This window comes from Herpailurus yagouaroundi, unplaced genomic scaffold, assembly GCF_014898765.1.
Source record: "Herpailurus yagouaroundi ecotype Mexico unplaced genomic scaffold, PumYag 217, whole genome shotgun sequence".
Lineage (NCBI taxonomy): Eukaryota > Metazoa > Chordata > Mammalia > Carnivora > Felidae > Herpailurus > Herpailurus yagouaroundi.
In genome coordinates, this window is record NW_024412448.1 from 3,537,422 (window position 1) to 3,563,152 (window position 25,731).

The window sequence follows — 25,731 nt, forward strand, 5'->3', positions numbered from 1 at the left end:
GGTGGGCGGCGGCGCGGGGCGCACGTGCGCCGGGCGGGGGGCCGCGCCGGGCCGGGGGCAGCTTACCTGTTGGAGGTAGAGGAAGGCGGGCGGGCAGGGCACGGAGTGCGGGAGCATGCTGCCGGAGTTGGACAGCAGGAGGCAGCCCGAGTTCGCCATGGAGCACAGCATGGGGCGGCAGGGGGGCGCCCGGCGGCCGGAGGCAGCTCTGCGCTCGCTGCGCGGCTCGCACCCTCCGCGCGTCCCTCGGTGTGTGCGCGCGCCCAGCCTCCCGGGCGCCCTCTCGGTCTCCTCCTCCTCCTCCTCCTCCTCTTCCTCCTCGGCCCTCCCCTCCCCCGCGCGGCGCTCCTCAAGAGGGAGGCATGGACGGCGAGCGGCGCGCTACTGCCCGGTGCTCCCCTGCCCGGGCGGGGGTGCTGGGGAGAGCGCGCGCGAGAACACGGCCCGGCAGGCTGTGTGCGCGAGAGAAGGGGTGAGGGCAGCGGGGGAGCGGGCGCCCGTCACTTTGGAGCCACCGGAGCCCTGTCTGCAAAGAGTGGCGCGTGTGCGTGTGAGTGCGCGCGTGTGCGCGCGTGTGTAGCGGTGGGAGGGGGAGCCCCTGGCGTACTCCAACATCAAACAGAGCCCCGCACCGAGGGAAGAGAATCCGGAACGACGGCGCGACAGCTGATCCCACACTTAACCCCTCGCCCGCCGGCGCCCTCCCCCCCGGGCCCCTCCGCGGCCCTCCTCCTCCGCGAATCCGGCGGCCGCCCACCCCCCCTCCCCCCCCCCCCCCCGCCGCGGGGTCGGGGTCTGGAATCTCCCTCCGGCCTCGCTGTGTCCGCCGGCCGCTGCGGACAGGAGCGGCTCTGCGGCCCGACCGGAAGGCGCTTCGTCCTGCTTGGCGTTCAGAGAGGCGCCTCTCATAAGCGAGGCCGGCTCCGTGGCGGGGATGTCGGTGATGTAATGAGGGCATCTACGCAGAGGCTTCCGAGCGGGGAACGCTTCTCGGCTGCCCAGAGCTTGGAAACCCAGCTGGAGCCCCAGGGGGCTTCTCCCGCCCTCCCCTTGGCCCCCAGACCCCATTTACACCATAGGCCTGCCACAGGCACATGGTCTCGTGAATATTTAATGGGGGGGGGAGGGGGGACAAGGGGCGCTGTTCACAACGCATCCTTCCCTCCCCATCCCCAAACACACGGGACTTGGTGTGCGCACACAATGCAGCAAGAGAGCACATGTACCCACCTCTGAACCCAGTCCCTGCCTGGCACGGGTCCTGATTGTCCCCTGCAGCATCCCTGTCACAGGTGTGTGTGTGTGTGCGCGCGTGTGTGTACATAAATCTGTAGTTCACCAGCCACACACACCCCCACGGGCCTGCCACACGTTTACGCTGGACAGATGCCCCTGGCCAGGCTCAGTTAACCAGGACAAGCCACAGGTGAACCTGGCCGTGAGGGACCGTCTGCTGCTTGCCACCGTTCGAGGTCGAGACGGCAGGGAGATATACCTGACTAACCACTGGCCCCACTTACACATGCTCCCCTGGGCAAGGGGAGAATCCCAAATATCCAGCACCAATTCTGGACTCACCTGTCTTACCCAAAGGCACCCATGATTCCCTTTCACTTCTGAGAGCGAGCCCCTACTCTGGAGAGAGGAAGGACCAGGACCACCTTGGGATGGGATGACCACCAGCCTGAGAAGCAAACGGAGGCCCCTTCGCACGCTCTGTGACTTCAGGGAAGCCGCTTGTCCTCTCTGGGCTTGCATTTCCGCACCTGCCCTAGAGGTTGGGTGGATGATGTCCAAGGACACGTCTTATGGTGCTCACTGCAGGACGTGTCCGTGAGGGTCACTTAGGAGGAAGCAGGGAGGAGGGGACAAGGATGGGCTGAGCACGGGCTCCCTCCAGGCACTGTCTGGAGCAAGCTCGGCTTGAACAAGGCAGGCAGGTGTGTGCCCCTTGGACACCTCAGGTCTCAAAGCAGCCTGCACAGTCCCTTCCTTAGAAGGAGAGGGGTACAGTGTCTGGAAGGCAGGCAGATAGCAGAAGGGGCAGAGAGGAAGGGACTGCCGTGGGGAGAGCCGGCCCCCGCCAAGCAGTTGCGCTTGCCTGACCCTTTTCCGGAGTCCTACTCCGTGATCCTCCCACGGGTGGGGTTCGCAGGCGTGGCTGTGGACTTGCAGAGGTAGCCCCCTGCCTTTGGGCTGGATGGTTATTGGCTCGTCTCCCGGACGAGGCTCCCCAACGGCCTGAGACAGTGGTGGCGTGGCCGGCGCTGAGGTCTGGGGCATCTGAGGGAGGGGACCTGGCCGGGTATAGCATTTGCGAGGGGACGCCTTGTAGAGGGCTGTCCTGTGGAGGCTGGCACCCCAGAGTGGCCCTGGCTGCAAGAGCAGGGGCGGCCCTGCGGGCCTCTTGCCTCTCAAGTCCTGCTGTCCTGCCCTCCTGTTTCAGGAGACTCCCCTCTCTCCTGTTGTCGCCTCCCAAGAGGCTCGTTCCCTGGAGGACATTCAGGAATCTGGGGCATCTGTGTGGCGTTCACCCCCCAGCCCTGGGCTCCACGTCCACTCTCCATGGGAATCATTCACTCGTTCATTTGCCTTTGTTACCAAGCATCTACTGACATCGAGGCTTTCTCCCTCCCCATAGAGGATTTGAGAGTGTGTCCTAATCATTGCCCAACACATAGGAGGCACCGTTTGTGGGCTGCCTCTCCTGCTTTTCCTTATCGAGAACCCACTATGTGCAGACAGGCATTGCGCCAGGCGCTGGAGCTACAGAACCAAAATTCTCTGCCCAGGAGTGAGTGTACCGTCTGGTGGGGAAAGCAAGCCAAGACTACAGCTTATTGGGCTTAAGACCTGTGACAGCCCAGGATAGTGGGAGCTCAGGTCTGGGGTGAGCTTAGACTTGGGGTTGGGTCAGGGAAGTTTTACCTAGAGGGACCCCTGAGCTCAGTGGTTGGCCCCACGAATGCCAGCCGTGGCACCGGGATGGTTTCGGGCACTCTTGCACCTGGTCATCTGCGGGGCCTTTCAGCCCAGCCACCTGGCTTCAAGCCTCACCTCCAGAGAGTGTCAGGCCCGGGGAGCATGTCTGGACACCTGCCTCCATCAGCCAGCTAATCACACCCGGGCTCCAGGGAGACCGAGAACAGCAAAACAGAATCTTAAAAACCTCCAGAAGAAGGATTTGAACCATGTGGTGTGTCTGGCTTATTTCTCAGGACAGGAGGCTGGTGTGCCCACCACCTCTTGAGCTGTGCCACGGGCTTGTGGCTTCCACTTTGAGCCAGTTATTAGCTGACAAACTGACACAGGCCTCTGTCCACTGGGCGTTGTCTTTGTGGGGGGCGGTCAGGCCGCTGAATATTTAGCCCATCTGGTCTCCCCCTCAAGAGTTGAGTGTTAGGAGAACAGGAAATTTGCTGGCTGGGTCACAGCATCGCCCCAATGCCTGCAATGGCACCTGGCAGGGATGAGTGCCCTTGTCCCTGCCCTGTCACCCCCACCTCAAGGCTTATCCTGATGCTGAGTGGGCCACGGTGGCCAGACGGGCTTGGAAACACAGGCCCTGAGAAGCCTGGGCGAAGCTGTTACAAGAAACCAGAGCCCCTGGGGTTGGCGAAACTTTTCCTCCACAGGCTGGGGGAGAAAGGAGGAGAGTGGCCCGTGCTCCTCCAGCAGTGCTCCCGGGAGCACCCCGGTGGCACAGAACACATCTATGGTGACTCTGAGTCTGAGTCTGTGCCATCCCGACCGTCAGGAACCCTGCCCTCCTCCGGGGCCTAGACAGTGACGTGCAACACTGTTCAGGTCCCCTGGACTCCTCCCAGCCCTCCAGAGCCCCCCGTGCCTCCTGAGTGGTGGGTGGGCGAGGCCCGGGGCCCCGGGGCTCTGCTACCCCCGCTTCTGGGGTGAAGGGAGGCTGCGCGCTGGGAAAGGCTGTCAATCCAGTGCTAATATTCACTACTTTAAAAAAAAAGCCAAGGAAAAAAATATCCCATTCGCCCTGAATCTGAGAAAGCCCTTGTTAGGGAGGCAGGAACTGAACTGTAATTATTTCTGCGCTCCTGGGCACCACTATAAATATCAGGCAAGGAGGCACCTCAAAAGGTCCGGATGGTTCCAAGGCTTTGGAGATCTCCTGGCTCCTTCCTGCCCCACCCCCCACCCCGTGTCACCTTCCCTGGAGGAAGCCCTCCTGTCTTTCCCGCACTTTCTGGGAGACCCAGGCCCACATAGCCTTGCAAACACCCTCAGTCTCTTTGGTGTGCACCTCTGTGAGATGGGGACTTGGAGTCTCCCTGGGGAAGGGTACGCCACAAAAGAATTCAAGATGGCCCGTGTTTCTAACAAAAGGTGGGCACGACTCTGTGGTCAAATGATCCGGTGCAGTGCTGCCCGTGACGCTTGTCCCATCCTTTGGGAATTCCCAGGGCCGTCTGTCAGGCACGTCACAGCAGGAAACTAGAAGTCTCGCAATCCCTTTAAGGGAGGTTGGGTAGGGGGCTGCGTTACTATGGGCCTGCCCCTCTCTCCCCTTCTGAGTGCCCAGGCTGGCGTCCTCGGCCGTCACCTACGCCGGGAGGACAGCCTGGAGCTTGGCAAAGGCGTGCCAGGACAAGGGGTGAGCTCACCATCTCCGGTTGCAGCGGGGCCATAATCGACAGAGACAGCGTGCTCCGTGCTCTAGCAGAGCCAGATCTCCCTGCCCCAACGTCGGGGTATTTGGCACAGGCTTGGGCATGAGCACCGGAGGTGGGGGCGAGGAGGTGGGAGCAGCAGAACCATACGTGGCGTCTCCCCGGTAGGGTGGGCTCGGGTGGGCATGGCTCAGGGAGCGTTGTGGGTGCGAGGGAGGGTGGGGTGACCCAAGAAGCCTCTTCCATGGGAACCAACCAGGTGAGCGCTCTTCCAGGGGGATCACACCCCAATTCCACGGCTGAGGGAACTGGACTGGAGTCAGGGGAAAGCCCCCGGCTGCTGGGGGCGCCTCCAAGAGACACCACTGGGGAGATGTCAGGTTGAGGACAGGAGGCCTTTTGTCTTCATGTAAAATGTGGGAAGCCCTCAGATCCCCAAAGGTGACGGCTCGCTTCCTTACTTTGGGATGGGGGGAGCATTTTCTGCCTCGTCCATGTGTCCAATTCACCCAGAAGAGCAGAGGAACTGGGGGGGGGGGGTGGTCAGCCCCTGTGACTAAGGGGACTGCTCCTGGCCAGGTTGGGAGTGACGAGGCCACACTGGAGGTGTCCAGCAGAGGGCCCACTCACACCGGCCAGAGCCTCCCCTTTGCAGCCAGGCCTGCGAGCAGGGGTTGCTGGGGATGCTCCCCGCCCGTGGGCCCCTCCGCACCCCTGAGCCACGGAGCATTCGGCAATGCAGAGGGGAAGCCAGGCCAGGCCCGCTCCGGGCTGCCAGGGCCAGCACCCACCTTCCAGCCCAGCAGCACCCCCTTCACACCCACTGGTGCTGCCCCCCTGGTCCCAGCAGACTGCAGCAAGAGTAGAAACCAGTGTGCAAAGGAAGTTTATTTATCTGTTTAATTAAGAGGCGCTTGCCCATCGTCTCACTTACAACCCTGTCCCGGCAAAATTAAACAGAATAAATATAGGAAGACTGAAAGCAAAGGGCACACTCGAGATATACAGGCAAAGCCAGAAGTTGCACGGGGTTGCGGTTATAAGCACATCTTTCTTTGGCAAGTTCCCCTCCCCTCGGGGCCCGGGAGCCAGAGGAACGCGCTCAGAAAAGGGGCTGTGGGTGCCGTGCGGCTCTGCTTTTTCCACTCAGGACTACTGCCAAGCTTTATTTATTTTGAATGAGCCCCCAGGACTTGTGCCTTCTCCTCTTCTGGAGCGGGGGAGAGAGCTCATCACAGAGCAACGAGAACATCTGAAAGCAGCCAGTGCTGTGAAGCTCTACCTTGGGGCTTGGTGGGTAAGAGGCCTCGGCAGCTGCAGCTCTGAGAAGCTCTTTGCAGGCTCCTGCTGCATCTGGGCCATGAGCTCCTGGCAAGGAGGCAGAACGGGCTGAGAGAGCTCGGGAGAAACAGACCTGTGCTCTATGGTGCCAGCTGTGGCCAAGCCACCATTCAGGGGATTGGCCCCAGAATCCCACACAAGCCGGAGGAGGAAGGGGAGCAGGATTCTTATTTCTGTCTCTGATAGAAAGCTTCAAGAACCTGAAATGTTTGCTTAAACATCCCAGGAACGAGAGTGTCCAAGGGGGAAAAAATGGCGATTTGCTGTCATTATTGATTCCCAGCTATAACAATACCTCGCATTTGCTCAGTGCTTTCTCAACTTTTTCAACACCCCTTAACGTTGTCTCATTTCACTGGATCCTCACAAGGTAGACAGGGAAGGTACGATAATGCCCATGTGGTCTACAGTGGCACTTCTAGGGTCACACAGGTGGCCCAAGGTCACACAACTAGCTGGAGGCAGGGTTTAGGCTGGAAATGAAGCCTGCTGGCTTGCAGATTCTCAAGAACCTCTCGCCTCTTTCCTACAACTGTGCTTGGCTCACGTGATTCTGTGAGTGTCCCCATCATTAGCACTTGGCTCTCTCTCCTAACAGGATCAACCCCAAACCAAATCTGTTAATGTAATCGTCATTTGCAATAGCTTGGGCATTTACTAATCACACCACTGCTCAGGCTGCACAGCAATTATCTCAAATTTCCTCTTTCTCATTAGGCAGGAGGTCGCCAGAACTCAGTAGGGTTGCTGAACCCTATGATCAAGCCAAGGAGAGAAGCGGCTGTTGGACAGAGGCAGACCTTCCACGGGGTTCCTAGCTGATCTGCCACGAGACGCTTGGTTTCCTACATCCTCGTCCCGCGCTCTGAGCTTGGCCTGCCACGGGGAGTCTTCCCGTCCTACCTAAATCTGTGCATGTCTCCTCGGTGCCCTGTGCCAACACCAAAAATGGTCACAGAGAAGACAGAGTCCTGAGAGGCACGGGAAGTCTGCGTATTAGCTTGGAGGTGAAGATTCTAGCTCTTTACTGCCCACCAACGAAATGCCCTTGGATGGCTGGGTGCCCAGGACAGACATGACCAACTACAGCCAGGGCAGGGCTCGTGTTACAGGTTTATCACTGTCAGAGGTTGCGGGGCAAAGGAAACCCTACATAACTCACTGCTCCACGGAGCCTACCCAGGTAAAGCACTAAAATCACCCTCCGCACCCCAATGGCTGCCCTTCAGCACCAGGGACAGCTCCAGCCCCTTGCTCTCAGCTCCCCCTCCTTTGCTGGAAAGGAAAAGAGGGCTCACAAGGTTAGGTCAATGGAGCCAGAAGGCAATTCAGAATCATACAGTCCAGTCCTCTGCCTTCTAGCTGGCAGTCACTGTAGCCTTCAGGGACAGGCGCCGTCTTTTCATTGGAAATTTTTTTCTTGAAGCACTCCACTGAGGGAGACCCTGACATCTCTCTGGGGAGTCCATTCAGATTTTTATCACCCGGACTGTCAAGAAATTCTGCCTTGTGTCTCCAACAAACCTTTCCACTTTAATTTTATTCAAAGGCAAAAAGCCTTGAAGGAGGGCCAAGGGGGAGGTTGGACCAGCAGCCGAGGCCACTGTCCCCTACTCTAACTCCCAGGAGGGGCGGGGGGTCACCCACCAGAACTTGTACAACAAGGCTGTGTGCTCCAGGGAAGGGGTCCCCAATGGCAGCACGGCACGCTTCAGGTGCTGAGAAGGGAGCACCGCGCACACGACATGGGCGGCACTTTGGGAATCTCCCATGGCTGTGGCCAGCATGAATCTGTGTCAAGTTCAGTTAGGACTGAGCTGGGGAAACAAGGCATCGGGGGCCGCTAAGCAGACAGCCATGGGAAGGGGGTCAAGGTTTGTTCCTTCATCCACAGCGGATGGGGCCGGGCTGCCCGGGAGAGAGGCGGCAAGGGCCCAGCCTTGTGTTTCCTGCCTCTTTATATAGACAGCAATTAAAATAGTTGGCCTCTTCACTTTGCCATCAGTTAAAATAAATCTTACTCGACAAAGACACCATTGCCCCTTCCTCCAGCCTTGGGTGCAGAGAGGCCACAAAAGGACAGATGCAGTGAAACCCTGTAAAGAGGGAGTGATGGCCACGGAGTCACCCAGGGCCCAAGGACTGTGAAAGTCAGGTCCCTCCCAACTCTGAACGAGTCCGCAAGACCTAATCAAGCATCTGCCTGCAGCCCCAGCCCTAGCACTCAGCTAGTTAAAAAGCAACCTCAAGGCCTCAGAAAGCAGAATGTGAGGAGGCTGGCATTCCACTCTCCCTCTGCCCCCTTGTGCCCCTTAAAGCCAAAGCATCAGCTCATTAAAAGCTCATTAGGAGCCCAAGGCAGCAAAGGCCCAGAGAGGCAGTGCTGTCCTGGCAAAGCACATGGCCCAGGGGAGGCGGGTGCACTGTGTCAGGCGGCCAGTGCCAAGCTGCAGACAGGAGCTGAGGTGATGGAGCAGGGAGGTGGCTGGTGGTGGGAGGCGGGGAGGGTTTTCATGGAAGCCTCATGGGAGCTGAGCGTGTCCCAGGATGCACAGGGGTGAGGACAGGCCCGTCTGCCAGGAAGCAAAGGAAGAGAGTCTTACCTACAGACTCTCTTCCCCACACGCCAGCATAAAAGAAGCCCAATCTGGGGTCCCTCCCCAGGCTTGGAGGGGAGTGAGCCCGGACAAGGAGGAGGGAAGGGCAGGCAGGACCCTAGCTAGTGTCGGCCGCCCACGGGCGGCTCTAAACACACCCGGAAAGTTGTATGAATTGTTGCCCACTGGGAGTACAATGTAGCAGAGAAAGGGGCAGTGCACGCTGCTTGTCTCATTAGGCTCCCTAAAGGTTGCCAAGAGCAGGAGAAGCAGGACATCTCTGGTGGAGGTACGGGGGCCTCAGGTGTGAGGCTCTTCTGGGGCCCCCTCCCCTGCTGGCCCTCCCTGCTTCTGCTCCCTGCCACACCTGGGGGAAAAGCCCTCCTCATTCCCGATCTCCTGTGGCACTGGGGTCCAGCACCGTTTGGCATCTACACAACCTTCCAGTTCCAAGACGCGAGGTTTCTGAGAATTCACTGGCAGGGAGGTTTGGGGAAAGCTGGCAGGCTGAGGGCCTGTGCTGTCTTAGCAGCTCCCAGGCTTTCCTCCCGCTGAGAGTTGCTGCATTAGGAGAGAGGGAGCCGTCTGTGCCTTTTCTTACTTCCCTAGGATGCTGTGACTTTTGATTCCTGCTTGATTAATATACAGCCAACAGAGACTGTATTTAAGGCAGCTTTAATTCTCTCAGGTCACCAAACTCGGGGGCAGCAAAGCCACAAGGAGCCAGCCCCGCAATAGATCAAACACTGGGACCTTCAAATCGCTCCGTGGCCCAATTTCTCATCGCTGCTGCCGCCTGATAACCCTCCCAGGCTGGAGCCAATATCCCCCTTCTCTAAGAGTGGGGACGGGGACTAGACTTGGCAGCTGGGAAGGAGAGCTGGAAGGGCTCTTCACTGGACCTGCAGACCGGGGACAACTCCAGCCAGACCAGGGCGTCCAACCTGCCTTCCTGAGCCAAGGTGCTGATGGCTGTAAATGACCTCACTGTTTCGCTGGAGGTGGCTGGTCGCTAGCCCCACTGAGAGCACCTTTTACCAAACATCCTCCCCAGCCAGTGAGACCCCCTTGAGACCCTGTGCATTCTCATGGGTGCAGTCTCTCTCTCTTTAGGCTGTCGCATCTTCTGACCACCTGCGCCCCCCCCCCCCCCCCCCCCCCACACACTGCAAAGAGAAGCCGGCTGCTCTTAGTTAGGACTACCTGATCTGTCTCCCTGCTAGTCCCTGGTGCCCGTGGCTTCTGCAGGGCCTTTCTGCAATTTCCTTCCTGGCTCAACCTCATCCCCTCCCAACTTGCCTCGTTAGCATCTCCTGAAAGGCAGGCTAATTTCTCTGCTTAGCACCTGGGTCTTCACTTGCTTGGTGGGGGGCGGCGGTGGGGGGGGGCGGTTCCTCCAAAGCATCTTTCATAGACCTGGTCCGTGTTGCAATTCGGGGAGGCACCAGTGGAGCAGTACAATGCGGGAAGATTACACTCGGAAGCCGGGCTTGTAAATTACCTCCCAGTGGGGGCAGGGAATGCGCCTGAGAACGAAGAAGAAGCCCGTGTGCAAAGCCATTCTCATTTAAGAGCAGGATCTTCCTGGATCAGACTCTGATCAATCCCCGCTGCCACCAACACGCCATATATTAGGAAAAAACGTTCGCATGTACGTAGGATTTTTCTCCAGACCTAACCCCCACTGGATTTATTCCCCCCACTCTGCCTCTATCCACTTAAAAATATCGTCTATGGATTTTCAAATTATTGTTACACTTTCTAAGAGAAGGATGCAGTGGTTAAAAATTAACAGCAAATTTATAGGAATTCTATATGGCAATTACAGAATTATAATGAAGTGGCTGCCACTTGGCCGAGTGTGGGTAATTGGAAATCCACGCTGGGAGACAAGAATCTTTACTGTATTGGAATTGTATTTGGGAGAGTAAATGCCGTGGAGAGGGTCAATGGAGGCTTGAGCTGGCTGGGTTCTTCTCTGGAGGACAAAATAGCTGCTTCGCTGCCTGTTTGGAGGCAGTTTAAAAGGACAGTCGCTCAAACTGGCACACAGGAAGGTGGCCAGACATCAGTGTGGGTAAGTAGGTGCTCTGGGCTGGAGAGCGCAGCCCTGATGCCTCCCACCCTGGTTTGGAGAAGGCGGGAGAGAATACGAAGGAGAAGGAACCATCATCACCAGCAGAGCGAAAAGGATCATTGAGACAGAAGGCCGTGCTGGAAAAAACCTGGTGTTCTTTCCGTCTGCTGGATCAATTCTCCTTGCAAAAAAAAAAAAAAAAAAAAAAAAAAAAAAAAGAACCACAAAACTGTAAGAGAAAAATCAGAGAGATCCCTTTCTCAGGAAGACACCAACTTTGTGCATATTCCAGACGGTGCACGCAACCTTCGTTCCTACACCTGCTGTGGCGGGAATGGACTTGAACTGCGTTCTCCTCTTGGCTTCTCTATAGGATCCCGGGCGCCAGGTGGCCCAAGGGGGCTTCCAATAAGGAAAGCCTCGTTCTGAGAAAGGGAGTTCTGCCGGGAAGTTAGGTGCACATCACCTCACTGTCTAACGCCAGAGCCCCTAGCTCCCCCCCCCCCCCCCCCCCCGTGCAAAACACAAGCTGGATTCCAAAGGCTTCGCGCCACAAAAAGAATGAAAACTGGTGCAGCTGGTTATACACCGAAACAGGAATGTTTTGGATAGGTCGCGTTCAGTCAAGTATATTGTTAACACGAATCGCACCGGTCTCTTGTTGCTTTTTAAACGTGGCTGCAGGAAGGTGCGACACGGACGCATGTGCCTGGGCAGCACGGGTCTCGAGCGGGGGCACCAGATCTTCAGCGCTGCATCTGCCCTCTCTTCCTTGTCACCACCGCCTGTGACAGCGTCTGGCCCGTGGTGGGGCCAGTGAGCGGGGTCCCTTCTAGTGGCGGAGCCCGGAAAACACAAGTCGGTGCTGGCAGGAAGCACACGCTGACTGTTCCACCCCAAACACAGAGGTCCAGCAGCGGGCTTTGCTCTATTTAAGCCATCCGCTGGCTCAGTCCTGCTGTCTGGGACTGGGTGGTTGTTACATTTTACCACCGCAGCTTCCCACGCCCAGCAGCCAACGGTGGCTTTCCTTCTTGGTCCCCCTCCTGCCCAGGACAGGACGAGGAAATGCACACCCCAGGCACTGCTCGGCTTTGGGGCTTAGCTCATGGCTGGCACATCTGCTTCCCGACCTGCACTGGGAGAAGGCGTCCCAGCAGCCAGCTCCCACACGGCTGGACCTGTCTGCATTCGGCTCCTGGGGGAGTGTATTGATTTTCTTCTCCAGCGTAGAATGAGGGGACTTGGAAATTCCATTCCAGTGATACTGGGCATGGCGATAATTATCGTCATCATCCTAGTGTTTTGGACAGATGGGTTCTCGGGCACCCAGAACACCCTCAGCTTCACTCCACACCCCGGCCCCCAGGAAGGCAGGGAGAAGGAGGTAGGAGGGTACATCTCATTCTCCCCACTTCACGGAACGGAGAAGAAATGGAGCCCTTCTCTTGAAGCAGACGGGAGAGAGTATCCCAGGGTGGGGGGTGGAGCCCGAGACGTGGGGTCTGAGTCACTGCCCCCTTCTCCCTCTGAGGAGCAGAAGCAGAGCTGAGCTTGTAGGAAAACTGAAACCCGATGTCTCCTGCCTCCTGCCACACACACACACACACACACACACACACACACACAGCCTCAGTCCTTCTAGAACCCTCCACCAGTAGGAAGTGATGCACACTCGGGCTTAGGAGTCACCCTGACCTGGAGACAAGCCCACTTCTGCCCTGACCAGCCATGTGACTCAGAGCAGGTGGCCCAAAGGCTTGAGTTTTACTGACCTGCATCTATAAAAATGGGGCAGCCGTCTCTCCCTCAAAGGTTGTGGACATTCAAAGACGTTCTGTATACACAGGAGCTGGCATGTGGTACATACTCAATAAATCACGCCGATTAATTCAACAAATATCTGTTGAGTGCCTCCAAAAGCCAGGCTTTGTTCTAGGTCCCTTCCCTCTGCAGTGGCCAGATGAATTTCCTCTCTCTCTACCTAGATGGACCGAACTTGCCCCGGTCATCTCCCAGGCCTTGGTACAGAAAGTACAGTTAACTCTCAATTATCTGTGCAAACGGAGTGGAACGTTCCACTGATAATTCAGAAAGAGCAGAGGGTCCACAAATATTCTTATTTGAATTTGAAATGCATTCTGCTTACTTCTGCATTGGATTTACCTTCCTAATTACCACCCCCTGGGGCCGCGGGGACCGACACCTGCTGGAAAACGAAGGAATGGATGTCAGGGCTCCTTCTTGGTGTCTGCTCAGCCCAGGAGGACGATGGATGATCCCTTGGTTTCTGCTTCAAGGCTTCAGCCCACGTGGGAGATTGGGCAGGGGCGGGCAGCGTGGAGACATGGGGGCCACGCTGGATCCCATGAGCTGTGTTTCTCTCCCACAGGAGCAGAGGCAGAGATGATACGTGTGCAGACTTGCAGCCCTCCCGTGGAGGGGTGGCCACGTTTTGTTCTCGGTCTCTCTCTGGGCTTATCTCTCTGTCTCTCTGTCTCTCTCTCTCTCTCTCTGACTTTCTGTCTTGGTGTGTGTCTCTCTTTCACTCCCCACGCCTTCCTCCAACGGTGCTATTTCGAGCACTCTTCTCCCCAGGGCAAACCAGGAAACAGATACCTTTTTCAACAGACATATCTTCCAGGCAGCCGGGGCACGGGGACCCTCCTTTCCTCTAGAATCATGAGTCTTGGTGGCCAAAGGGGTTGTATCTAACTGGACACCCCTCCTCATGGCCACCCCACGTCTCTTTGTAAAGCAGGAAGGGAAGGAGAAAACACAACGAACTGTCTTTCCGTATCCTCTCTTCCCATACTTGTGCCCCAACAGAGAGATCTCCAGGCAGGGGGGTCGGGGCAGGTCTTGAACCTCCACGAGGCCACCAAGACCACGTGTATCCATGACTTGGCTGCGTGCTGCTGATTTTCTCAGTATGCCGCATGATTTCAACATCTGGGGGCCTTGTTCTGTGACGGGAGAGTGTGGGGTGAGCTGTCGCCCTGCAAGTGTCATGGGGGGCAGCCTTGGTCATTCTTGGTGCTGGACCAGACCAGAAGGCAAGCTCCCTGAGTGGCTGCCACTTCTGGAGAGCTTCTGCCCTGTCCACGCCCTGTCTCCTCTCCGTCTCCCTCCCTCTCTCTCTGCCCCTCCCCTGCTCACTCTCTTACGTCTCAAAATAAATAAATAAACTTAAGAAAAAAAGAAAAGGAAACTAGTGGCTTCAGTCAAGTGCCAGCCGCTCTGGGGGACACCCCATCCCCCGTAAGCTGGTGGGAAGCAAGCCACGCCCCTCAGACGGGCTTCCCACCCGCTCTTGCCACTCCGTCGTCTCACTGGGACCCATTGTGCCAATAGCTCTCACTTCTTGTGCCCTCCCCCCAGCCAGGGTGGACATCAGAATCACAGGAGGAGTACCTGGGGGCCCCACCACACTGAGCTACAGACCTTTCCTCTCTAGAGAGGGAAATTAGCCCAGGTGAGAGTCAAGGAAGAGGTGAAGGCCAGACATCTGGAGTGTCTGAACCCAGCAGCAGACTTTGAGATGCCAGTGACCTCTGGGTGGGAACAGGTGAGTCAGAACAGCTTGGTTTAGTCCCTGTTCTGAAAGTAAGTAGATATTCTTAAGTAAGTCTCTAAAGCCTCAATTGAAATCAAATAAAAGTGAACCTGTAGTTCTTCCATTGCACTACCACATTTCAAGCGCTCAGTGGTCACACATGGCTAGTGGCTAGTGTATTGAATGCAAAGATCAAACATTTCCATGGCTGTAGAAAGTTCTATTGGACAATCCTACATAGCGTCCCTTCTCTGTCAAATGGGGAGAAGAGTACCCTGACTATTGCCTAAGGCTCAGCGAGATGGCAAATGGCCAAAGCATTGTGTGCAAATCGTAAACAAAGCAGCCTCATGGTTTGTGCTCAAGCTGTCAGCCAGCTGGAAATGGAGAGAGGCACCGGAGGGCCCTTGGAGAGTGGCAAGCACGCAGGACGTGCTCTTGGTCATGGCCAATCCCAGTGGGTCAGAGGATGAGGTTCCAGCGGGAGACCCAAAGCCCCCTTATGGCGGTCGGCCATGTCACTAATGCTGCCCCCCAATCTGGGGGTAAATATAAGAAAAGGAGGAAACAAGCCCCCAAGATGGAGCCACAATTGGGCATGGGACATAAACAGCAGGAGTTGCCTCAGCAGAAAGCCAAGAGGGGCAGAGGTGTACCCAGGAGGTGGCAGGGAGGGAGCAGGGCTCTGTGACTCCACACCATCTGCCTCTTGCTGTACGAGGGAGGGGGGCAGTGAGCTGGACCATGAGGTTTCACGGGGCACGTCCACAGGGAGTTGCTGAAGCCAAGAAAGCTTTGCTGGGCTGGCAAAAACCCACACGTCAACTCAACAACAAAAAAACCAAAAGGGAACTTTGCACAGAGAGCAAATTTTTGTTAGGGGAAAGGGATAAACCCCCTTAACCCCCAAAAAACTGACCTGGTGAATGGGTCCGAGCCCCCAAACCCCTGCCTTATGCAGAGACAAGCCTCAGAGGCCATGTGGGGGAGGCCAAGGCCAAAGAGACCCGTGCATCCTTAGGCGTCTCTGGAAGTGGGCAGCTGGGCCAGCAGACATGCCCTGAGTCAGTCCCTCAAGATGTGCCCATTCCAGCCCTCGGTTCTCCCTGAGGCTCCACTTCTCCTCTCTTCCCATCCTCTCCTAGTTTTTTTTTTCTTTAAACATCACAAAATGAAGGCACAGAGTGCTACGTAAAACCAAAGTGCTATGCAAAACCATCTTGATCCAATTCAGCCGTGAGCAGAGCCACAGAGGAGCCCCTGAGAAGTGTTGTCTTAACAAGGAGCCCTTCTTTCCACCCAGGAGCACACTCTCCTGCCTTCCCAGTTGGGATGCAGCTGCCCTTTTTGGCTCCAAAGTCAAGGGGCCGGGAGAGGGGGATGTGGGGAGGTGTATGGAGTGGGAGAAGTGGAAGAGGGGAGGCATTAGGGGGTATCTTGCTTCCTGCTGCACCAGTGATGGCTAACTCTGCCCCTGCAGGGAACCAAGTGTCCCACGGAGAGCACAGGTGGGGTTTCCAGGGATTGGGAGCCAAACAGGCTTCTCAAGAAGCCCAGACTGCTGTCCCTGGTCCTGAACACACCTGTTGGTGTGCAGGCTCTTCGGACTTCGGGGGCCACTGATGATTTCTGTCCATCCTCTCCAGAGATTTCCGCTGCACCAGTGATGGCTAACTCTGCCCGCTGCAGGGAACCAAGTGTCCCATGGAGAGCACAGGTGGGGTTTCCAGGGACTGGGAGCCAAACAGGCTTCTCAAGAAGCCCAGGCTGCTGTCCCTGGTCCTGAACACACCTGTTGGTGCGCAGGCTCTTCGGACTTTGGGGGCCACTGATGATTTCTGTCCATCCTCTCCAGAGATTTCCATCATTTTCTAGAGGAGGTACAACGCTTCCACAAGAGGATCACATTTTTGCAATTATAAACTCCTCCCGCCCCTGTCCCTCCATGCTCCCCCAGGGCTGTGCTCATCTCTCTGCCTCCTCACCCCTTCCCACATGCTTCCTTTTCCCCCACACTTTCTGACTCCACTGGAGGCTGGGGGAGACTGACGGAGAGCCCGGGGCAGACTCGGGCAAACTTCCTTGAAACTCTTCTTCAACTTTCAGACCCCCTCGGCACCTCCTCCCCTGCAGCAGACGACCCAGATGCTCCACTTCCAGCCAACGCCACCTCCTCTCAACAGAGACTGTCTCGTCCTCCTCCCCTGCCTGCTTCACTGAGCTGTCACAATCCTGGGGTGATGACACACGTCTCTGAAATAGCAGCAGTCATTACTGGGAGAATGCCCTCGGTCCCCTGGGTGCTCTTGGAGGCACTGACAAGGCTTCCCTGGCACAGGGGGTGGAGTGGGGGCAGGGGCCAGATGGGGGAGGACTCCGGAGGGAGGAGCCCAAACCCTGGGGTGCGTGTGAGATGTGATGTGCTGCCTCCTGCTGTCTAAGCTACAGGGACCTCTCGTCCCAGTGAAAGCGGGTAAACCTCCCCAGGTTCCTTCAGAGCACTATCAGAGGGAGAGTCAGCCCCGGGAAACTGGGGCTGCATGCAAGGTGACGCCTTCGTGCACAAGGACTGTAAATCTCTTACGCTAGGGACACAGCTGTATAGTTTGCCGCTACCACCTTGTGTGATTCTCACGCCCCCTTGAGAATGGCTACTAATCATCCAGTGCTACCCACGGGACGAGTGAGGGGACCTGCCCAAGGCCTCCCAACTTGAGCCCAGGCGTCAGACACCTCCCGTGCCCCACCTCCCACCCACTTTTTCACTCCAGTTTTCCCATGGCAGCCAGCTGCGCGTGGCTGCAATCCGGCGGCATCTCCCCTCAGCACACTGCACATCTTTGACTCTGCTCTCCAGCTCAACAGGGCCACCCAGGCTCCCCCCACCCCCACTCAGCCGTCGTGCTGCACGGACAAACCTGGGACTGCAGGGCACTCGGGCTGCGCGGAGCAGCCCCTGACCAGAGGATAATGCTCCCTCTTCCATCCCTCAGGTGGGTTCATCCCTGGCTCTTCATAAGCTCCCTCTCGGGACCACTCCGGTTTCCCACACTGGCGATCAGTTCAAGGATAGGCCCTCGGATTGGTTCTCCCGCTTTCCCTATTTATTATCCCCGGTGCCCCTCACTCCTGTGCACTTTCCCAAACGTAACTTCTTTCAGAGCCCGGTGTCTGGGGGGAACCAAGCTAAGGCAGTCCCTCTGGAAGGGAGTCTAGAGCTGGGTGGTCAAAAATCAGACATGGCTAAGGGGCCCATCGCTGGTGCCAATTAGGTTTGTGACAACCCCTGGGGACCCCCCTCCCCCGACCCTGCACAGGAAAACTTGGGAGATTAGATCCACTATCAGTGAGTTGAAGAAGGCAAGGGTGGAGGTCCCAATTCCCCAGTAAGGACCAGATGAATCACGGTGGAGGATGGCGGGCTAGCATGCATGTAACCAAGTCTCCAAACACAGACTGCAACGTGCTCATCACGGGGACTGACCAACACCGCCTCCATTACTTGGTACACCGTCACTGATACGAAAAACATGTTCTTCCCAATCTATCGGTAAAGAGGGGTAACAAAAGCTCTCGCCTTTTATACAGGAAGCACGGCGACACACATCTACCGACTTGCCACAGGGCTATAATTACTCTGTTTTCTTTATCACGACACCTGCAGGGTCCTGGGTCATTGTGACACTGCAGAGAACATCACGTTCGTCCACCACGTTGAGGACACGATGCTCACTGGGTCAGATGGGCAGGAAGAGGTAAGCGTGATGCCCCGGGAGGACATACGTGTGTCGGGGGTGAGAGCTGAACTCTAGAAGATCCATGACTTGGATCCACATCAGTGAAGTTTTTAGAGAACCTCACCTTGAAGTTTACATAAAGGCAAGTTGTCATGCCCTTTGCTCCTCCCACCAAGAAGGGGGAATGGATTTAATGTCCTCTTTGGACGTGGAGCCAGCGTATATTAGCGTCTACCGGAGCAAGAGGGGTCCAGATCCAGGACGCAGCACAACGTCCCAAAGGTGCTAGAGGTGTGCCGTGGTGAATAAGGACGTGGTGACGTGTCTCTGGCTCAGCTCCAAAGGAGACACACAGTGCTGACTCCTAAGGGTGGTTGGGGCTGGCTGCCCCCTTGAAGGGTCTGTGACGGACTGGATAGGATGAGGGGGTGTTGCTCAAGAAGTGGACCGACTCACATGCTTCTCGCATCCCGGACCATCTCCACCTCCCCTCCGGTCTGCTCTCTGCTCTAGCCTTTGCTGCCGCCACCAGTGGTCCCCAGGTATAACCTGATGGCCCCTTGCCTTACACACCTCTGTCCCCCCCGCCAGCCCAGGCTACCACCATGTGCGAGGTCTGCAGAAAGCGACGCATGAGCAAACCTGGAGGTACCTGCAAGTTAACAGCTTGTGGCACAACCCTCCCAGTGGGCTATGGTGGCTGGTGGCTGGTTGTAACTCCCTTCTTCTGCCCACCGTGAGGACAGTTTGGAGGTGCCTCTAACATGGCTCCTCAAGGAAGTCCTACTGGGGTTGAGCCCCCTCCCCCTGTGCCCTGTACTCAACTCAATAATCCACCCCTGGATCGGCCTCCCTCCCTCCCTGTTTCACTCTTTCCAGCCCCCTTGCCTTTGGATCACGTCCCCAAATACGCCTCCTGCACACATGACCTTGTCTCAGGCTCTGCTTTGCGGGGCAAAAAAATCTAGACTAAGACAGCCGAGATTTGAAATCCAGAGTTTCTCACCTCAAGAAAAAAGAGCCACATGACTTTTCTTCTCCAATCTCCCTAAGGGTGTTCATTATTCATGAATATTTGTTGGACTGAAAGTACTTCTTATTATTATAATCAGTAGGTTTTTTTCTTTTTAATTAAGAAAACAGAGCCAAGTATGAATAAGATTATCATCTGTGACCTAACGATCTTGCACATCAGGGTTGGTCATTACCATGGCTCCCTCCCACGTCACAGTGATAAGCATGGAGTTAAAACCTTTTTCCTTGTGTATTTAAGATTATTGCCGGATCTGAGAGGGCCCTCGGTTCACCCTCCACTCACGGACTAAGGCCAGAGTCCGTATCTGGTCAGACATGCCCTGGGAGCTGTGCCTTCCTGACACCCGCTCTTAGCGAGGCCTGACTGCTCCTGACATGGGGCCGGTCATTGTGCCTCGAGAACTCAGCTGGGACGCTTCCCAGGCCATTCCTGGTGACTGGGCTCGTGCTCTGGATGAAAGCCCCCTCTCCCAGACCTGCCTGGGTGCCTCTCCCTTGCGGCCGCGGGTCCTGAGCCAGGAAGTCTCTTTGTAGGGGGGTCAATCTGTCCAGTCTCAGTGCTGCCCTTGAGGGAGCACCGGCCTTTGTGGCACTTCCTCCCAGCGCATCCTGGGCCCCCAGGCACCTCGTGAGTGCTCTCTCTCTCTCTCTCTCTCTCACCCCGTTCCCTCTCCTTTTCCATCTTCAGCTCCTTCAAATCTAGCCAGTCTTGCCCCTGCATCAAGGAAACGATTCTTTAGTTGTGCAATTAATCAACGTCTTGCCTCTCTCTGTAAACAACGTGGGCTACAAGTCAGCGGCCGTGGGAGCCGCGGCCATGGGAGCCCCGCCCATGGGAGGTGGCGTGGCCGCTGTGCCTGGGCTTGGTGTCTCCCCTCCATTCTTATCCCGTCTCCGTCCTGCAGCTCCGGGGAAAGCCTTGTTTCTGCAGAAAATCTGCTCTAACCTCTGCCAGTGCCACCGTAACCACGCGGGCTCCGCTGGAGCCCAGGCGCTGCCTGGCGGGCGAGGGTCCCCATCTGTAGGCCCTGCGCTGCGGCTCTCGAGACAGGACTCGGGCCCGGCACCACGGCTCCGGTCCCTTCCGCCGGCCTGAGTGCCGCCACACGTCCTCATCAGCCCAGCCGACAGCAAGCAGGGGTGAGCCTCAGGCTCAGTGGCGTCCAGGGGCTGGGGGCAGCGAGAAGGGTAAGAGACAGAGGCACTGGCTTCCTTTCCATTGGGGTCTCCAACCACTGCCTGACTTCCCTTTCTGGGCAATTTCCAGCTTCTGGCTGGTTCCTCCTCGTGGTGTCTTTGTCCGAAAACACAGTCAGCCATTGGCCTTCTCATGGAAGGTCAATCCCGGGCGAGCAGAATCGAGTAGCCTCGAGGGAGGGATGTCCCTTCCTGGTGCCTGAGCGAGAGCTGTCCACGGCCACGTCCCCACATTTGGGCTTGCTCGTCTCCCTTTGCTCCTGCCGGCCACCAGGTGAGACGTCACCCTGCGTCCTGCCTCAGGCTGCTGTCTGCACAGTCTTTCCTTTCTTCTTTTGCCCAGGCCACCCGGCTACGGGTGTCCCTCCTGCAGGGACCACTCTGTGACACCGCTCCCCCCGCCAGGGCTGGGGGATGTCCTCGCTCTGCGTTTGCACATCACACCTGTGAGCACAGGGACTCGCTCCGCTCATGTTCCCGGTGTCCCACACAAGTGTCCACACTGCACCTGCTCCGTAAGTGTACGCCAGAGGAAGCGGCCCGTGGGCACATAGCCAGAGGTGTTGTGTGCTGGGCTCACACTGCCCATAAAAGGACAGCATTTCCATGGTGCAAGGGGGGTGCTGTAATGGGACAGACGGATGTGGCTCTTCCTCCCCCGACAGAAAATGGACAGACAGACGCGGCTCCCCCCGGCAGCTAAGGGGACAGACGGACGTGGCCCCCCCCCCACCCCCTGCAGCAAACGGGCAGATGGACGTGACTCCCCCCAGCAGCAAATGGGACAGACGGATGCGGCTCCCCCCAGAGCACATGGGGCTGGGGGCTTCGAGGGGGATTCTTCTTCTGTTAATTTTTATTTATTTCCTCCAATTTCTTTTCAGAGTTAGACCCTCCCGACCGCTTCATCTGAACCCCACCGCCTCCATTTCTCTGTGGCCTCGTCTGAGCTCTATCTCTGTGTAATTATAATTTTTACCTAGTTGGAATCAGGTGTCCTACTTTTTCACTTAATGATATTTCAAAGACACCTTCCCTGTATCGAGTCTTCCTGTGTGCCAGGTGTAAAGGCCGCATAATATCCCATCGAGTGGTTGCTGCGTAATTCGCTTAACTATTACCTGACCGCCGGACAGGTAGGATCCAGCCGGTGGGGCTGCTTCCGCTGCTATAAATATCCTGGCACTTCAAGCTTTTTTCCTCCTTTGAGTTATTTCCCGAGGACGTGGTCCCGGGAGTGGGATCACGGAGTCAAAGGGTCGGCTGTTCTGGTTACATGATGCCAGGCTACCTTTCAGGAAGCAGGGCCGAGGCAGGTGATGCGTGAACGTCCGCCTGCCCTGTCACCTGCATCCTGTGCCCGCTGGGGGTGTGCAGGGATGGACGAGGGCTGCCGCAACAGCCTGGGCTTCCGGACACTGACTTTTGGAGGTTGTCCAGCCCTTCCCCAGGCCTTCAACCAGCCCACACGCCTCATGTGCACATTAGGAGCAGGGTTCAGAGGGCTCGGTGACAGGCAGCTCCGGGAAGGAGGTTTCCCGGCAGGTGGAGCCGTGCGCGCAAGGGGGTCGTATGGTCCCCCGCGGGGGCTGTGGGCGTCAGGCGTGGGGGAGGGACGGGGCTGCACCAGGACGCTCATCCCGGCTCATCCCAGCACGTCGCAGCCCCACTCTGACCCCACCAACGCCGGCCGCATTTCCCTGCTCGCCCTCCGGAGCCGCGAGTGGGATGCTCCACATCCCGGCTGCTGACGGGCGGCTGCGGAGGAAGACAAGCGGAAGGAAGGCCCTTCGTCCCAACTTCTTTCCGTAATTAAGTTTTGAAATCGCAGCTAGCAGGACCCTGGTTTCGGCCAAGCAGATGCATCGGCTCCGGGTGAACGCTGGCGTGCAGCCCGGAGGAGGGGGCATCGGGGCCAGTCAGCGGCTCAGGAGAACCCCTGCGCACCACCCAGGCGGCAGCAGGTGCCGGGTTCCTGGGGTCAGATCCCCGGGGGGGGTGGGGGGGGGGCGGGGCTTCAGCCACAGACGCCCCGAAACGAGAGTCCTCAGACTCCGGCAGGGCCGTGCCTTGGCCACTTCCCAGTTCTGACTCCCTGCTGCCCGTATGTACTCCCCACCCTTGGGTGCGGCGTCTCAAAATGCCTTCGCCAGAACCAGGGGCAGCTCAGGTAGCCAGGCTTGCCTCGGAAATACTTCACGGTGCTTGCCTCGTGCTCTGTGAAGCCCTGGCATCCACTCATTCCCCTGCTCAGCACCCACGTAGGGTGTCCACACTGTAGCGAGCTCACGGCTGGGCGTGGGGAGGCCGGCCGGGGGGGGGGGGAGGGGGGGGGCCGGTGCCCTGCGGCCTTCGGAGACAACCAGCCAGCATCCCTCCCGGCTTGAGTTCTGTTGCGTTTGAGGAACTGACAAACACCCAGGGGCATGGCCTCACCTGAAGACCCTTAACCACACCGGGGACAGGATGGCAGAAAAATGGCCCGGGGTCTCTGTTCCCCCTTCTCCAAGACTTTCAAGGCCCCGGGCTCCCTGAAGATGCGCATGGGGGTCCTCTGGCGCCTGACTGAGGTTTGTCACACCCTCTCTCCTCGTATCCCCCAGCTGAGGGGTCTACACCCCAGGAGGCCCTGCCCACTCCCCACTCTTCCCCGCTGAGCCCACCCTGGGCGCTCCTCCCTTCTCCCCCGCAGGCTGGCTTCTGCTCCCAATTCTTCCCTCCTGGTGACCCCTGCTTTGACACCCTGCTTTTGGAAGCCAGGTCCTGCCTCCTGCCTGCAGCCGCCCTAGCTCCCTGACCCACACTTGCCCACTCAACTCCCCATTCTTCATTAGCTGCACAGATTAGATTTCAGAGAACCTGCTTCTTTCAGCAGAAAATCCAGACACCCTCCTCCTCAGCCCTGCGGAGCGTGGCTACCATGATGGTCCCTGCTTGCCTCCTCTTTGGGAGCCACAAGTATCTCCAACGGTCCCCAGTTCTCAGTTGTGGAGGAGGCTGGGAAGGGTGTGGATGGGACAGGGGTAGAAACAGGAGAAGATCCCCCTGCCCCCGGCTCCCTGCCACTTGCTCGGGACCCTGGACGTGGATGTCACCTCAGCCCTGATCCGGACAGCATCCCCTTCTCCTGTGACCAGACTGGGGCTGGGGGGTGGCCGGGGCAGGTGGGGTACATCTCCCTGCCTGTATCTCCCAGGAAGGGGAAGGAAGGGGAGGGGCGCAAGCCCAAAGGCCACCAGACTCAACCGCACCAGGCACCTTTGTCTCCATCCATCAGTTTGGTCCTTTCCCAAGAGCATCAAGTCCCAAACTGTTTACCTGCAACTCTTCCCAGGGCCCTGCGTGTAGCGACTGCCCAACTGGGCAGGACGAAACGACAGCAGAAGACAAGGGCTGGGCCCTCCCCAGGACCCTGCAGCCAGCGGGCTTGCCTGTGATTGGGGTCCGCTCCCCTCCCTCCTTCGTTGACGCGTGTCCTTGCTGTTCTGTGAGGTTCCAGACTCCTTCCGCCACGGGGGCGCTGAGGTTGCATTACAGCCACCTCGCACCCAGGAGACCGTGTCAACAGGCAACTGGTGTTGCCGACAGGTGCTCATGGGCTAGAAGATCCCCCCTCCTGCCTTCCACCCCAGCAACAGCGGGAACATCTGTCGCCGTGGGCAGAAGGGCTGCTGGGGTGTCACAACCAGACTTTGTAGCAGCAACCCCCCCCCCCCGCCCCGCCACTGCAGGCCAGGGGCCCCCCTCCGCCCACCTGTCTGCACCTGGCACTCACTGCCTGGGATCGGGAACCGTGGACGAGGGGGCATCTTCCATGTGGGCGCCGCCTGCCTCGCAAGGCACAGTCCACGAATGCCACGGCAACCTGACCCATTTCTGCTCCTGTAAGCGGTGCCAGGGGCCGCTAGACGGACGCGTGTCCTCTAGGCACAACGCCAGAGTCAGCCTGCGAGCCCCACTCCGTCCCCGCACACCAGAGGCCGGCAGAGAACTGAAATCGAGGGACTGCGTCTCCTCTCTGATGGCCTAAGACGGAGCTCCCTCGGGGGCTCCTCACCAGAGCTCTCCTGACCGGGTCTGGGCCCTGCCGGAGCCGCCTCTTGGGCGATGCAGGGGGCCCGTCTCCTACCGTATTCTCGCTCACCACTGGAAAACGCCTGCACAGTTGTTGCTGGCGTGAACGAACGCTTTGCTTAATGGTTTCAATAAAGCCAGACACGGTCCTGTCGGTGGCTCATCCAGGAGCGCCCATATCCCCTCATTAATTAGACAAGACCCTACAGGTCCGGGCGACCCTGGGGCTGCCGGCCTTGACGAAATGAACGAAAGGTGGCTCAGTCTTGACAAAAGGGGTTCGGACCCAGAGAATGTTGCTGTGGCCTCGCTGGTCAGAAGGAGGGGGGGGAGGGGAAGGGACCCAGAGGCCCACGAACACCGTGGGGGCGGGGGTGGGCAGAGCAGGGAGGGCACCTGCTTCTGCCCGGGGGGTGCTGAAGCCAGGTCGGCTCAGGTTCTCAGACTCCCGGGGGTGCTCGTCCCGAGCCACCCAGGAGAGAGGAGGCCAGAGACCCAGGGGCCCCCAGATCCCAGGCCTCAGGAAAGGAAGACACTAAATCCTCATTATAAGGCTTTTTAAATGCACAGACAGGATATTAGCGCTTAAACAGCTTCTATTACTCCAGGGCAAACTTTAAAAAACATAATATTTATAGAAAACCTCATTCAGCTCGCCCTGTTTGCTCTTTATTTCTCCCGCAATTAGTGGTAATTTGGAGGCTTTCGCTTTGGCGTCTCTGCCTGTTGCCAGTCAATTATGAAGCCACCCACCGGCCTCCCCACCCCCAGCCTCTCCTGCTACCCAACCCGAGCCTTGGGGGCATCCCTCTTCCCCAGGTCCCTGCTCCTCCTCCTCCTCCAGGGCAGCGGCCAATGCCACGCCCCCACCCGGGTGCTCACACACCCTGGGCCAGCGCCTCCCTAGGCCATCTGTCTGCCCCTCCGTCTGTCCCTGTCCGAGGAGCCTGCTTGCCTGAGGTCTGGCAGCTCCCGGCCGCTGAAATTCCTGGACCCTAACCTTGCGCGCAGCTGCTTCTGGGCCCCTTGGAGCCGGGCCCGGCAACGGTGGGAGGAGAGGCTGGCGGCTGGCTCGCCGCAAGCTTGGGCCGCAGCCCCGTCAACCACCAAGTCACTCTGCACCTCTGGTCTCAGGCCTGTGACCTACGCAGGAGGCTCTGGAAACTACCCCTGCTCAACCTCAGCTACGGAAGGCACCCTGCTCCTCAGAGACAGGTCACCACCAACTTCCCCCTTCCTCCCTCCCCCCCCCCCCTACTTCTTTTCCCCATCTGTCCATCCATCCGTCTGTCCTCTTTTTATCTACTCATCATCCATCCATCCATCCATTCATCTGTCCTCTCCCCATTCGGCATCCGTTCACAAGTGTTTGCCGAGCTCGTCCTTTGCCAGGGCTCAGCGAGAACAGCAGTGCAGACACATGATCTGCCCACACGGAGCTCCCAGTCTGGGGGTGCCAAGCATAAGAGAGGATCGAAGG

At 57.9% G+C, this 25,731-nt stretch overlaps 1 protein-coding gene across 7 annotated transcripts in view; it reads right to left on the reverse strand.

Annotated features, from left to right (window-relative positions):
* Positions 1–25,731, reverse strand: part of RBFOX3 (RNA binding fox-1 homolog 3) — a 464,942-nt gene that overhangs the window by 82,232 nt on the left and 356,979 nt on the right. The window contains exon 1 of one of the 7 annotated variants that reach the window (XM_040456582.1): positions 67–207. The exons of 2 other annotated variants lie outside the window; for them this stretch is intronic. In XM_040456582.1, coding sequence (XP_040312516.1) covers positions 67–171 — 105 coding nt within the window. In that variant the 5' untranslated portion in view covers positions 172–207. Of the gene's footprint in view, positions 1–66; positions 224–25,731 lie in introns of those variants that run through there. 4 more of the 7 variants (XM_040456581.1, XM_040456585.1, XM_040456580.1 and 1 more) reach the window with 4 other exon arrangements.